This window comes from Spermophilus citellus, assembly GCF_964194105.1.
Source record: "Spermophilus citellus genome assembly, chromosome: 3".
NCBI classification, from domain to species: domain Eukaryota; kingdom Metazoa; phylum Chordata; class Mammalia; order Rodentia; family Sciuridae; genus Spermophilus; species Spermophilus citellus.
This window is the reverse complement of record NC_138184.1, coordinates 19,916,887-19,931,381: the sequence shown is the minus strand read 5'-3', so window position 1 is coordinate 19,931,381 and position 14,495 is coordinate 19,916,887. Positions and strand designations below refer to the sequence as shown.

Sequence of the window (14,495 nt, the reverse complement as noted above, 5' to 3'; positions counted from 1 at the left end):
AAGGGCACTCACTCCCATTTTCTTAATTACTGACCTCTGGGACTTTAGATTTATAAAAGTCACCATGAGTCTTTGGACCCATAGATGCCAGTCTTAACCTTCAGGTCAGTAAGAACCAAGGTGAAGACACGGTTCATCCAAGCCCTGAGTTTACTTCCTAAGAAGCAAAGGTAATAGCTAGTAGGAAACTGGTTTTTTTAGTCAGTGCTTACCAGTGATGGTTTGAAGAAGCTGAGGCTTGACTTGATGAGAACCAGGACAGATGATCTTTGGAACAAGAAAGAAAGTGTCCCTTTCATCTTTGCCTTTGCCTGTGCAGGGGGCAGGCTGGCCAGGTGGGATGATGGCCAGTTGACAGGCGTGTTGCTTTCTTTTTCAGCACATATTTCACTCGTCTTTAACAAGCAGGTATGTGCAGCAGCAGGAAGGGAGGCAGCCTGGTGCTAGTGGTTAGAGCAGAGGCTCTGGAGCCACACTGCCAGGGTTCAAATCCCAGTTCTAACACTTAGTAGCTGTGCGCCCTTGAACAATCTTTTAAATCTCCATGTCCCAGCCAACTGTCTCCACCCAGAGTATGAGCTCTTGATGACACGATGTGTCCTTAGAAGGACGGAGTCTCTTAGTTGCTACATATAATCAGTAGTCTCTTGTGGTTCATTGTAGTCACGATTTATAAAGTCACCTCAACTCTGAATTAGCAGACTCTCAGCCACTTTTCCTAGGGATACACAAGGCTAGGGTCCCATGAGCCTCTGCTCATAACGTTTTTGTCAATCAATCAGTTCATAACCTTCTTTTCTGCATGTTTATGTCTCAGAACACCTTTTTAGTATGTGCTGTTGATTTGTTCACGGTTGACAACAGCTCTGTACATTTAGGTTCCTTCTCATGTTGCAGAACACCAGACTGCACTTCAGCACTAAGCTTGGGAACCATTTTAAATGGCAAAAATCACTGACAGATACCACAAAAATGTGAAAACCATGACACTGAATATACCACAGAAAGGACACTTTACAGTATAAGAGCTGAAATGAAGAAGTAGAGCGTCACCTTGTTCAGCTTCTGCTGAGAATATACACATCAGGGAACTCTTCTTTCATTTCTTTGTTCATGTCAGGAAATCACCCCGAGAACACCATGAATACTATCAATTTGGGGGTCATGCATCATTTTAGCAACTGGAGAAATTCTCAAAGACATCATCTTTGACTAATGAGAATCAATGGTACTTCTATTTTAAAAGATTGCATTTAAAAGACAGGTACTGAATACTAGTGAATGGTGAAGAGAGAGTCTGTTGCGACAGTCCAGGTCAAGGTGGGGGACAAAAGCCAGAATTGGAAGATTGTTATAGGTGCAGAAGGCAGTGGAGGAATACAGAAGATATTTGAGGGAATAGTTAACACAACTTGGAGACCAGTTCTGCATGGAAACTGGAGAAACGCAGAGACTTTGTTAGTTGGGTACATGGGTATAGAGGTATATTTTTTTATTGCGATAAACCGAAAACTCAAGTGAAGTGGCTTGGACAATTAAGAGATCGCATCAGCTCCTCTGCCTGGGAAATCAAGGGGCAATTTGGATCTCAGGCAGGGCTTAATCTAGCATACCCTTTCACGGTGCCAAGTCCCAACTCCTCTCTCAGCTTCTTTCTTCCAACTTTAGCAGTCTCCCCATTGTGGCTCTGGAATGGTAGCTTCTGGGGGTTTTATTCCCACACAACAGGAGAGAGAATCCAGAATCTACTATTCCCAGCAGAGGTCCTGTACTGTACTTGGATTGCTCTGGCTTTGGTCACTGTGACTAGTTGAACTGTTGCCATGTTCAGGGGTCGGAATGAGCTCATTGATTGAAGCCAGACCTTAGACCTGGAGGTAGAGGTCAAGTCCACAGATTAAATGACTCAGAGTCGGGTAAAGGAAAGTTCAGGAGCAGCGATCAAGAAAAATGGAAGAATAGATGATAAGCCTATCTCCACCTTGAGTCATTTTATTATTATAGATATGGCATTTTAATAGAAAAAAAAACTTCTGCTCATTTAGTAGCATGAATTTTGGGGGCTTGGCTTCATCTCTTCAAAATGAAAGACTGAAAATTGTTCCCAGAAGATATGAATCAATGTCTGCAATGTGACAGCTCAGGTAGGGATTTCTAGCCAAGCATGCCAGGGATCTGTTTTTGGAATGGTCGCAAAGGCATGGAAATTAATATCCAGTTGGGATTTATTTAAGACTCTGGCATTTCTAGGTTGTATCTAGTGAGTTCGCCTTGCCTAGTGAGGTAAGAAGGGAGGAATGATCTTGCTTTTACACTCAAGGTAAGAATTGTCAAGGTGACAGAGACTCCCACTCCTGAAGATGTTTGTCACAGGTTTTATACTATAAGAGTGCAGAGAAGAAGCAGGAAAGGAAGGAAAATGAACAGAGAGGAGAGAAGTGACACTTGTACCACTTCAAATGACACTCCTGATGTTAAGGGAGGCCAAACAGAATTCAACAAATTGGCCATTAAAATTTTTATAGTACTACCTGTTGAGAGCTGTCCGTGGGCTGTGTTGCATTGTAGCCTAGAGAGGGGATAAGGCTGGCATTGAGAATTTCCTGTGGCACCCCCACAGGGATAGATCGCCTGATGCAGGTGAACTTCCCCCTCATACTCTGCCAAAGATCCCACACAGCACCTGAGATAGGTGTGAGCTACCGAGATGCCAAGCAACCTGCTGACGGCAAGACATCACAAGCAAGACTCCACCCTTGAAACCTTATCCCTGCCTTTGATGTACCCCCTTAAATAAACCACTGGGGCCATCATTCCTTTGTCTAGTTTCAGCAACCATGTGGATTAGATCATCAGGGGCTCTGCTTTATGAAAATATATTTTTGACTATTTGTGTTTTGTTCTTCATTAATTATTTGAGACATTAAGTTTCCAGGTGGCTCACACCCTCCTCGGCAGGAAGAAGAACCCTCCAATGAGACACAGGCCAACACCCAAATTCTTCCAGAATGTCTAACCTTTAGCATGTTCCAATAGGAAGAGGGTGAAGAGGTGGCAGGGTAGGGGAACAGATAACCTGAGAAGATGTTTGGAAGGAAACAGCGTGAGTGTGTGTGTGTGTGTGTGTGTGTGTGTGTGTGTGAGAGAGAGAGAGAGAGAGAGAGAGAGAGAGAGAGAGAGAGAGGGAGAAACTTGAAGGATCAGGTCCCATAATAAGGAAGTCACAGAGATGGGGAGAAAGGCAAGGCACCCAGGCAGTGAGGAGAAGTAGGGAGGCAAAGACCCGAGCTTGAGTCTCCCTGAGGTCAGGGAGCTTGACCTTGTCGGTGTCCACCCACTTCGCGATCTGGGGCATGGCTGGAATGAAAACTAAGGCAGAAGAGGCAACCAGAGAAGGACGACAGGAAAGTGGAGGGGGACACACAAGGGTGGGAGGAGTGGAGGAGTGGGAGGAGTGGTTCCTGTTGAAGATGAAGTGCCCGAGAAGAAACAGGAGTAAACGTGTTGGAAGGTTTTCCAAGTGTCCACTGCTATAGAAGCCTCTTACGTTATGTAAAGAAAGGCAATGCGATTATTTTTGAGAAAGGGCTGAGCCTAGAGTTAATAATAATAATAATAATAATAATAATAATAATAATAATAATAATAATCACTTTTTGTCTTTTAATCGTGAAAGCATCTCTGTTGCCAAAATCTTCAATGTCTTAATACAGAGAATAAAATAGTAAGTTCATGAGCTTCCAGTTCCTTTGAAATGCACAAAGATGCAACCTTCACTCTGGTGGTAGCACTGCTAAAATGAAAACTCAGGAGAGACACTCTACAAAACACCTGACCAGTCCTCATAAGAAGTGTCCAGGTCATGAAGGGCAAGTGAAAATGGAGGAGCTGTCCCAGACCAGAGGTGACAAAGGACAGGTAATAACCAATGAAAGGTGGCCCCTGGACTGGATCCTGGACCAGATGATAGAAGGAAACAGTGTACTTGTCTTTTTCGGAAAAACCAATTATCTCGAAATGCAGCAGCTTACAAACTCTACATATGTATCATGTCTCACGGTTTCTGGGAATGGCTGAGCTGGTAGTTCTGCCTGGGGTCCTTCATCAAGTTTTGGTCAAACTGTCAGCTGGGGTTGCTTGCAGTGTTTGAAGACTGAATGTGATTGGAGGGTTCCTCACCTTACAGCTCTCTCCATAGGGTAAGTCCTGGCAAGACCATGGACCCATGTAAATGATGCAAGATGGGGAAGGGGGAATGCAAGATGGAAGCTATAACACCTTTTTATAATCTACTCTAGAAAATAACATTCCATTACTTTTGCTTGGTTCTATCATCATACCAACAGCCTACAGTACAATGTAGGAAGGATTGGTACAAGTATTTGGATACCAGTAAGTGGGGCTCATTGGAGGTTATCTTGGATGTGGGAAACCACATACACACAAAAACTACTTAAAACTTACTTATTTATACTGGGGATCAAACCCAGGAGTACTTTATCACTTCGTTTTTTAAAATCTTTTGGGACAGGGCCTGGCATGGTGGCGCACACCTGTAATCCCAGCAGCTTGGGAGGCTGAGGCAGGAGGATCACAAGTTCAAAGCCAGTCTCAGCAACAGTGAGGTGCTAAGCAACTCAGGGAGACCTTATCTCTAAATAAAATACAAAACAGGGCTGGAGATGTGGCTCAGTGGTTGAGTGCCCCTGAGTTCAATCCCTTGTAGCAAAAAAAAAAAGGAAAAGAAAAGAAAAGAAAAGAAAAAGAAAGGAAGGAAGGAAGGAAGGAAATGGGACAGGGTCTTGCTAAATTGCTGAGGATATCTCCAAACTGGTGACCCTCCTGCCTCAGCCTCCTGAGTACTAGGATTACAGGTGTGAATGCACCACCACATCTGGCCAGATTGGCGATTTCAAAGTTACTTTCCTTCTAAGGCAGGGACAGAGAAAAAGAACACTAGGAAAATAACTGATCAGTTAACATCAGGTTATTTCAGGTTGTTTCTTTTGTGTAAGGATTAAAGCACAGGGAACTTGATTATCATTCCAATTTGGGCCTGTTTGGGAAATTTGCCTGTTACTTCTCTAATCCTGATTTCTCAGAAGGTCAGATAAATAGCTTAGTTTCAGTTTAGTGATGTGGAACTTTAGTGTGACTCCACTTTGATTTTAAGCCTGCTCTGTTGGGGCCTCATGTACCAGTTTTGTCCAAACAATAGCCTCTTGTGACTCATATTTAACAACAGGAACACACTCCCTATGGAAGCTGCAGAAGATCTGTTTTCTTTTCTTTTCTTTCTTTTTTTCTTTTTTCTTTTTGGCCAGACTGGGGATTGAATCTAGGGTCTTGTACATGATAGTTATGTGCTCCCACTGAGCTACACCCCCAGTTCTTCTTAAAATTTATTTTGAGACAGAGTCTCACTAAATTGCTGAGGTTGGCCTGGATCTTGTGATCTTCCTCCCTCAGCCTCTGGAATAGCTGGGATTATAGGACGTGGCCACCATACCCAGTTTCTTTTGTTTTTAAAATTGTGATAAACTACATAAACATGTGATTTACTTTCTTAACCATTTTTAAGAATACAGTTCAGTGACATTAATTGTATTCGAATTATTATAGAAATATCACCACTATCCATTCCTAGAACTTTATGCCTTCCCCGACTGAAATTCTGTACCTGTTAAAAACAAACAAACAAAAAAGCTGCCCAGTCATTCCCAGTTCTTCCACCCTCTAGCAACTTCCATTCTAATTTAAGATCTACAAACTTGACTGCTCTAAGTACCTTATATGAGAGGAATCTTAGAATACTTTTTCTTGGGTGCCTTAGCATTAGATTCATCCATGCTGTGGCACATGTCAGAATTTTTTCCCTTGTTAAGGCTGAATAATAGTCCATTCTATGTATATACCACATTTTGTTTATCTGTTCATCGGCTGATGGACACATGGGGTTGCTTGCACCTTTTGACTCTTATGAATAGTGCTACTAGGACCATAGTGTACAAACATCTTTTTGCAATCCTGCTTTCAATTCTTTTAAGTGTACATGGAAAGCAGAGCTGCTGGACAGTATGGGAGAATCTGTGTGCTTGCCTTTTTCATCTTTTAGAGCAATACTCCTTGTCTTCCTTGGCTCATGCTCTCTTCCTTCATCTTCTAAGCCAGCAACATAGTGTCTTGTGTCAGTGGTCACGTTGCCTCTTCTTCTGTCTCAAATTTCCCTCTGGCTACCTTTTATAAGAACATTTTGGCCAGATATGGTGGTGCACATCTGTAATCCCAGCAAACTGGGAGGCTGAGGCAGAAGGATTACAAGTTCAAAGCCAGCCTCAGGAACTTAGCAAGGCCCTAAGCAATTTTGCAAGATCCTGTCTCAAAATAAAATAAAATAAAAGGGCTGAGGATGCAGCTTAGTGGTTAAACATTTATGGGTTTAATCCCAGTAAACCTCTCTTCACAACCCCCCCCCCCAAAAAAAAAGTGCTTGTTGAGCTGGGGAAGTATTTCAGTGGTAGAACATGTGCCTAACATTTTCATGGCTCTGGGTTCTATCTCCCAGTACCAGGAAAGAAAAAAAAAAAAAAAAAAGACACTTGTGATTACATTGCATTCAGGGCTACCAGTACAATCTCCACCTAAAGATCTCTAATTTAATCACATGTACAAAAACTTTTTGGGGGCATATAAGGTAACATTCACAGGTTCTAAGGAATAGAACCTGGGTTTCTTTGGGGGTCATTCTTCAGCCCCATATAAGCTACTAAAAGAGTAAAAGAAATACAGATACCATAAAGGAAAGGCCCATTCAATCCCATTGTCCCTAGAAATTATCACAGGAAAAAAAAGTAGTTTGAGACATTTATTTTTTTCTGTATTTCCTTCCATACTTATTTCATATTGTTAAAAAAGGTATGACATTCTATATAATCCAGCAACTTGTCTCTTTCATTTAATAATGTATCCTTGCAGCAAGCTCCTTAACAGTGAAAGAATTTACTTCAATGCTACTGTGTTGTTTGATGTAAAAACAGCAACTTTTCTATAAGGCAAATGACTTTTAGAAAAATTCCACTTGAAATAATCTTCTAGAAATGTCAATGTTAACTTTAATCCATAAGAAGAAAATGCTTTTGAACCAGAATAAGGGTAGAGGTTGTGTTTTGGGTACAACAGAGATAGGGCAACTCTAGTTAAGTATGGATGCATGCCTTATGTGTGGCAGGTTAATATGCCAGTCAATTCCATAGTATCAGCTTAAATTAAGTATCCCATGTTATAGGATAGAGAGATCAACAGACCTGGATTGGAATCCTGGCTCTGCCATTAACTAGATATATGACCTTAGGCAAGTTGTGTCTGATCTTTGGGTCTTAGAATCATCATCTTTGAAGTAAGAGGATTGGACTAGAAATTCTACTTACAATCTCTAATTCTTCTATTTGGTCAGAGCACTATTCTGGTAGGCACCATGACCTTGAGCAAGACAGCTCCACTGGGCCTCAGTTTATATATCCTTAAAATGAGTAGGTTGGACTCCAATTTTCTTGGGCAGGTTTTTCAATATCTTTTCTAATTTTTACATTCTAGAACAGGAACCCTCAAACTTGAATGTGACTGAAATCACTTGTGGATCTTGTTAAATACAGACTTTGATGGTCTGAGGTACAGGCTGACAGCCCAATTTTTAGTAAGTACCCAGGTGAGGCTGCTGCTGATCTGGAGCCCACTTTTGGAGTAATAAAGTATATAGGTGTTGAACTGTCAGGAAACTTGATAAGCCTGGAAAGGGGCAAAAGAAATGACTGTGTATCCCTTGGCTGGAGTGTAGGTTGAAGTCTTTGACTACAAAAAGAAACTGTATCTTTTTCTTGACTTCCTAATGACTATTGTTCATCTTAAGAATAGAAGCAAAGATATAGAATATAGATAATAATGAGCCCATAGGGGTGGCACACTCCTGTAATCCCAGCAGCTCTGGAGGCCTAGTCAGGAGGATCGTGAGTTCAAAGCCAGCCTCAGCAAAAGTGAAGTGTGTACAATGAATCAAAATGCATTCTACTGTCATATGTACCTAATTAAAAGGAAAAAAAAATAGAGTAAGGTGAGGTTGGGCATGGTGGCAGAGCGGCTTGGGAGACTCAGGCAGGAAGATTGCAAGTTCAAAGCCAGCCTCAGCAATAGCTTGGCCCTAAGCAACTCAGTGAGACCCTGTCTCTAAATAGAATACAAAAATAGGGCTGGGGATGTGGCTCAGTGGTTGAGTGCCCCTGAATTCAATCCCCAGTATAATAATAATAATAATAATATAGTAATGGGATGAATTTTGGCTGATAAAGGTACAAATGATTTCAGAAAAAGATGGTTCTGGAACATTATTTTTTTTTTCTTGAACTATAGGATATCAACCATTTTGCATGATTAGCAACTTAATTTCAGTATCCCTGATTGCCAGTGTGTATGTGTGTGTGTGTGTGTGTGTGTGTGTGTGTGTGTGTGTGTTTTCGGTTTCCAAATTCTCCTTTCAACAGATTTTTTCCTTTTTGAAAAGTATACTTTCACACCATTGGTTCTTGGCAATTCATCACTCATTGATTTATTACAAGCAAGAAATATTTGCTGGTGTGCATGCAGTAGCTTGGTGGGTTTGGATACAATAATTTCTCCAGAGGAAGATGGTTGGTCAGGTATTCTGCTTTCACACCTCCCCTCCCATTTACTGGGTGAGAAAAGTATTTTGCCCCTAATCTGGTTTTGGCCAGCAATTCCCCTCCCAGGATTAGAAGATCAGAGAATACTGAAGAAGAAGATGCCTCCGGGATCAGGAGGTGGAGACCTGCCCAAGTCCAGTAGACGGTTGTTGCTAAACTAGAGTTTTAACCCAGGTCTCCAGATTATCCCAGCGCTTTTCGCCACCTGCTGCTTTGTTTATCCTGGTGTCACTAACCTAAGGATTCTCACGCCATTTGCTGCATTGCCCCCCTGGAACTGGGGATTGAACCCAATAGCACTCTATCATTGAGTCCTCTGGCATTCTACACCCCAGTCCTTTTTATTTTTTTGAGACAGGGTCTCATTAAACTGCCCAAACAGGTTTGGAACTTGGTGATCTTCCTGCTTCCGCCTCGCGAATAGCTGGGATTACAAGTAAACACCACCGGCCCCGGCTACATTGTAATAATTTGACCCGCAAACATGCGGCACGGCCGGTGGGCGGGGCAACCGCCAGACCCCCCGCCCGCAGGCTGCTGGGAGCCGCCCACAGGCCAAGCTCCTTGTCCCAGGCCCCGCCCGCCTGTCCGTGTCTGCGACGGCCGCGACCGATAAAGTTGTTGTTCTGCCAAGATGGCGGCGCCCATGGTGACTGACGGGGCCGTGTATGTCTAAAGGTTTGAGAAACGAGGCATAGAGGAGCTGCAGGCCAGAGCCTGTGAGCAGGTAAATCCCTGCCGGAGCTCAGCGGGACGAGAGACAGGCCCGATTGATATTCTCATCTCGGATCGGGAGATTCCGTTTTGCTGGGGCAAGAAGGAAAGGTGGGGGCTGGGTTACGTGGTCCTGAAACCTTGCAGTTTCCGAACTGGAAAAGTCTTTGAGATCCTAGTCTTTTGACGCTTTAAGCCTTGGATCCCGTTGCTCTGGACCCCTTCCCAGAGAAAACGCACATCTTCACATGGTTATATACTCGAAATTCCTCTCTCTGCAGCTTCTCTACCTTGGTTCATTCCTGGCTCTTTACCTCTGGACCGGATTGGGGCTTGGATCCAGTCAAAGATAATTCATTGCATCTTTGGGGCTCACAGGTCATTGCCACAGCATGTTAGAACCTGAAGCTCCTTAAAAATCATCTGGGTCCACATCTTTAGCTTACAGAGAGGGAAGATGAAGTTCCAGATAGGAAACAAGTTGCCTGAGGTCACACAGGGAACTACCTGCAAAACACAAGCATGTCTTTTTAAAACTTAGTTTCATTAAGAAGGATTTTCCCAGAGACTTGCTTGCACTTTATTTTGGGTGTAAAGAAATGCCTTCCTGTAATTCTCCCATGTGTCTGTTTCATTTTGTCTTCTACTCTTCTAGGTTTCTCTGTCTGTGTGATCATTATTTTGGGTACAGTTCTCAGATCCCTTCTATTCTCAGAAACTTCAACCTCAAGCTCCAAGTAAGATGAGGTCAGGACTGAGAAGGATGGAGTAGCAGGAATTGTTGCTTTGAAAGGAGGGAGAAGACAAGATCACAAACAAGTGAAGGAACTGGATGAGCTAGAGTTAGGGAAGATAAAAGCCAGTTTGAACATAAGCATAGAACATGAGCTACACCTTTCACATTCATTGTATCCACATAGTTCTCTGATACAATTGTGGCTCCTTGATATCAGGAAGAGGCAGTACCCATTAGGCCTTCCATGGAGAGATATTTGGAATGACCTAGAGCAGGGCCTGGGAAGTAAAGGAAGGGAATAAGGCAGAGACCCAGGAAGTTCTGTAAAAATCAGACTGGTTCCTAGTGAGTCCTGGTAGTGTGTAATAATCTGAGAATGGTATGGGGACCTCTAAGATAAAGGGTGTGACTTTATTTTTTGCATGCTGGGGATGGAAGCCAGAGCCAGGCACATGCTAGGCAAACACCATAACACTGAGCTACTTACTTCCCCAGCCCCAAAACTTAAACAGTATTTCCTGTGCATCTTTGTTCTTTAGTGCTGGGTATTGACCCCAGGGCCTCACAAATGCTGAGGGGGGGTGCTCTACCACTGAACCATACCCCTATCCCTTGGACTTTTATTCTTAAAAGTGTGTGTGTGTGTGTGGTGAGGTATCAAATTCAGGACCTTGGGCATGCTCAGCAGCTATTCTACTACTGAGCTATACCTCCAGCCCATACCTTTGCCCTTTTTTAACATTAGGTTTTGAGTGTTTCTCTTCTCATGTGAACTTTTTCTAGTGTTAGAAAACCTTGTGTGATTGTAGTTTTGGTCTTTCAGAATTGTTTGCCCTCTAGTAATTTTGTTCAGATTTTTTTTTGGTACTAGGAATTAAATCCAGGAGTGCTCTGCCTCTGAGCTATACTCCCAACCCTTTTTATTTTTCACTTTCAGACTAAATCTCACTAAGTTGTCCAGCCTGGCCTCCAACTTGAGATCCTCCTGCCTTAATCTCCTGAGCTGCTGGGATGACAGGTGTGCACCACTGTGCCTGGCTCATGACATTTTGATATACAGACATTATTACATTTTTAGAGCTATGTTTATTAATATTTTCCTTTGTGAAATTTTCCATTGTTTTTATGATCAGGATAGAACATTGTGTGCCTTGTAAAAGTTTATTAAATACTCATCTGTTTTTATCTTGTTTTATGTTTAAGAAAAACATTCTTTATCTGGGATTTACCCCAGTGTATGATTTGAGGTGGCGCTCCAGTTCGAAAGTTGCCCCCATTCATTGAATAACCTGTCATTTTCTAATCAGTTTGTGCTTTTTTCTTTATAAACTTCAAATTCATTTATATACCCAGTTATGTTTCAGTATTCTTTAGTCCATTGATTTATGCAAAGGAGAGGTTATTAGGGAGCGGTATTATATAAAGTTTATTCTTATGTAGACAGGGAGTTGTACTCTGTATTGCTTATGATTTGTTGTATAGAATAAGTAAGTTCTAGAGACAGGATTAGAATTTTGAGTGAAGGAATGCCCTTCATGTTACTCCTATTGGTGATCTGTCTATTCTCATATTTCATTCATCACGATGGCTAACCAGCAATGAAACCAAAACCTTGTCAGATTGCAGTTCAGGTCAGTTTGTGTTTTTATGATTTTGTTACTTTTCATTCTTTCTGTTTGTGAGGACAGCCCAGAACACTCTCCTTACATAAAAGACAGGTATCTATGTGCCTTCTGTTAAACAGACATTGTTTGACTTACGAAAGTATGGAAATGCTGACTTAGCAAGAAAACCATAAACTCTATGACGCCTCTAGATAATTCTAATTATATAGAAACCTAAACCCTAAAAATAAGATGTAACAGATGTCATTATACAAAGTCTATGTACATTAGGTTGGTTATATAGAATTGCTAATATTTAACCAGTTTCATGTGGTTCACCCTAATGCCTATAGTCCCATCTACATATTGTCAAACCCAGTTGATAGGGAGAATTTTTTTCAGTCTGTCTCTGATTTCATCCCTAAAAAAGCAAGAGGTGTTAAATGCAGTGAGAATTGGTATGTCAAAAGCTTTGGCAGATAAACTGGTAAAGTGCCAACACTGCGATGCCATTTTATGTGAGTGTGAATCCCACTTTTATAAACCTTTAATGACCCTCCTGGCAACATTTGTGATCCAGTATCTTTGTGGAACAGGCCAAACTCTAGTAGCTATGGAAAGAATTTTGAGAGAATCAGAATTAACATCAGTTTGGAGTACCAACTTTGTTTTTCTTTTGTTAAGACCTATTTTCGTCTGTTGTTTTTCCCCCGCCCTCACCCTAGCAGCTCTCCAAGGCTATTATACAAGAAGGCAGAAAGTGTAGGGTATTTACTCGTCCATCTTAAATATTCGATGAAATTGTACCTCAACCCTTTAAACAGCAGTAAAAACAGAAAGAAACTTCTTCAATGAGGTCATTTCCAGAATTTGCTTGTGGAGGAAACCAGTGACACACTAAAGTTAAATTTTGAATTACAAACATATTCTGGTGGGTCCAATATATGGGTTGTATTCTAAAATGTTACATAGTACTCCCCACTGCGACAGGTTATGTTATGTTTATTTGTTGGTTTCTCTTCCAGTATATAATTGCCCTGAAAGAAAGGACTTCATTTGCTTTTTTTTTTGCCATGCTGAGGGTTGAACCTAAGTCCTCCTGCAAGCTAAGCACATGCTCTGCCACTGAGCTGCACCTGCAGCCTGGGACTATTTTTTTGTTGTTGAAGTTGTTCCCAGCTGTATCCATTAGGTCCATAGGCACTGAATAAATAAATATTTGGTAAATGAATGAAGAATCAAATGAATAAATAATTTTCTAAATAATGAGGATTCCTGGTAATAAAGTCTATTTAACTTACAATATGTATGAAGGGGCTGGGGTTGTGGCTCAGTGGTAGAGTGCTTGCCTTGCATGTGCGGGACCCTGGGTTTGATCCTCATCACCACATAAAAAAATAAATAAGTGAAATAAAGGTATTGTGTCCAACTACAACTAAAAAAAAAAAGAAGAATATGTATGAAAAAAATGCTATAATAGCTTAGAATCTCTGCTTCTTCTAGATTTGTGTTCAGATCTCTTCTGTTCTTTGAGCCTTGGGCCAAGGCAGATGTGCTTAGAGTTCTGCTGAGGCCAGGAGAGAAGGCAAGTGAAGCCTGCTGGACAGATCTTGGGCTGGCAGAGAGGGAAGGGAGGGAGGAGGCACCATTGCCTTCCTGTAATCTGTGAGGTTGTGCAGGAGCTGGCCCAGGCAGCAGGCTCCCTTTGTTCCTATAGGTTATTTGTATCTTTGGTGTTTGGGGGCATGAATCACTTTTATATTTTCCATTCAGGAATCTCTATGAGCTGAATTGAACTTCTAAAATATTCTTTTCGGGAAAAAACAAATGAAGAAGAAGAGGAGAAAGCAAGAGAGCAGGCAGGAAACACAGGGGTGTGCTGATAGGAAAGAAGATCCTTTGGGAAGGTTCTAGGCAGCTTGTGAGCTTGTCTTCTGTCCTCTTTTTCAGTGCCTTCCTGTGTTCTGAAGAATGGCTCCTGCTTGGCAGAAACTGGGTTTATATGCTTCTCTTCTGAGAAGGCAGCTAAAGGGTTGGCCAGACATCATCAAATGGGAAAGGCGAGTAATTCCAGAATGTACCAGAAGTATTTACAGTGCCACTGGGAAATGGACGAAAGAGTATACATTGCAGACAAGAAAGGATGTTGAGGAATGGTGGCATCAACGAATAAAAGAACAGGCCTCCAAAATTTCAGAAACTGATGTGAGTACTGGGCTGGGGGCGTAAAGCAGAGGGCGTAGGGACTTGGATTCTATGGTCAGACTGCCTGGTTTCTGTGTTCTTATCTAAAACAAGCAGCAGTGTTCACCTGCTTGCTGGGTGGAATGTGAGGAATAAATGAGATGAACCAAAGATAATGCTTAGAAGAGTTCCCAGCATGTGCGTGTGTACAGGGCAATATTGTCCACAAGGTGCATGGCAGACAGCACCACACCAGGCATTCGGGAGTAGCATTTGTCAGGGGAAACTCATCAAAACAAGAGCATCAACAGGTTTGGGGTCCTTCGTGGTTCTTTGTGGGCAGCACACAGAGATCCAGAAGAGGAGCCTGGACCCCTCAAATGAGCACGTGTTGAACAGGATCTGCCCCTCCCCTGGCATGACCTTGGCCTCCAATCCTGTTCTCTCACTTCATCATGGTTTGGGTGGGGAGGGTCCCAGCCTTCTTCCTATGTGATCTGGAAGGCAAGTGAAGGCTGCTGGACAGATCTTTGGCTGGCAGAG

The 14,495-nt window shown here is 42.2% G+C and overlaps 1 protein-coding gene and 1 long non-coding RNA gene across 4 annotated transcripts in view; one reads left to right on the top strand and one right to left on the bottom strand.

The window, feature by feature from the left end:
- The window catches only part of LOC308643113, a 622,623-nt gene that overhangs the window by 494,543 nt on the left and 113,585 nt on the right, over window positions 1-14,495 (bottom strand). The gene's annotated exons all lie outside the window — the stretch shown is intronic.
- The window catches only part of LARS2 (leucyl-tRNA synthetase 2, mitochondrial), a 144,952-nt gene continuing 139,765 nt past the window's right edge, over window positions 9,309-14,495 (top strand). The window contains exons 1-3 of one of the 3 annotated variants that reach the window (XM_081282817.1): window positions 9,367-9,441; window positions 11,102-11,182; window positions 13,719-13,973. In XM_081282817.1, coding sequence (XP_081138943.1) covers window positions 13,740-13,973 — 234 coding nt within the window. In that variant the 5' untranslated portion in view covers window positions 9,367-9,441; window positions 11,102-11,182; window positions 13,719-13,739. Of the gene's footprint in view, window positions 9,540-11,101; window positions 11,183-13,718; window positions 13,974-14,495 lie in introns of all 3 variants that reach the window. The other 2 variants (XM_081282815.1, XM_081282816.1) reach the window with 2 other exon arrangements.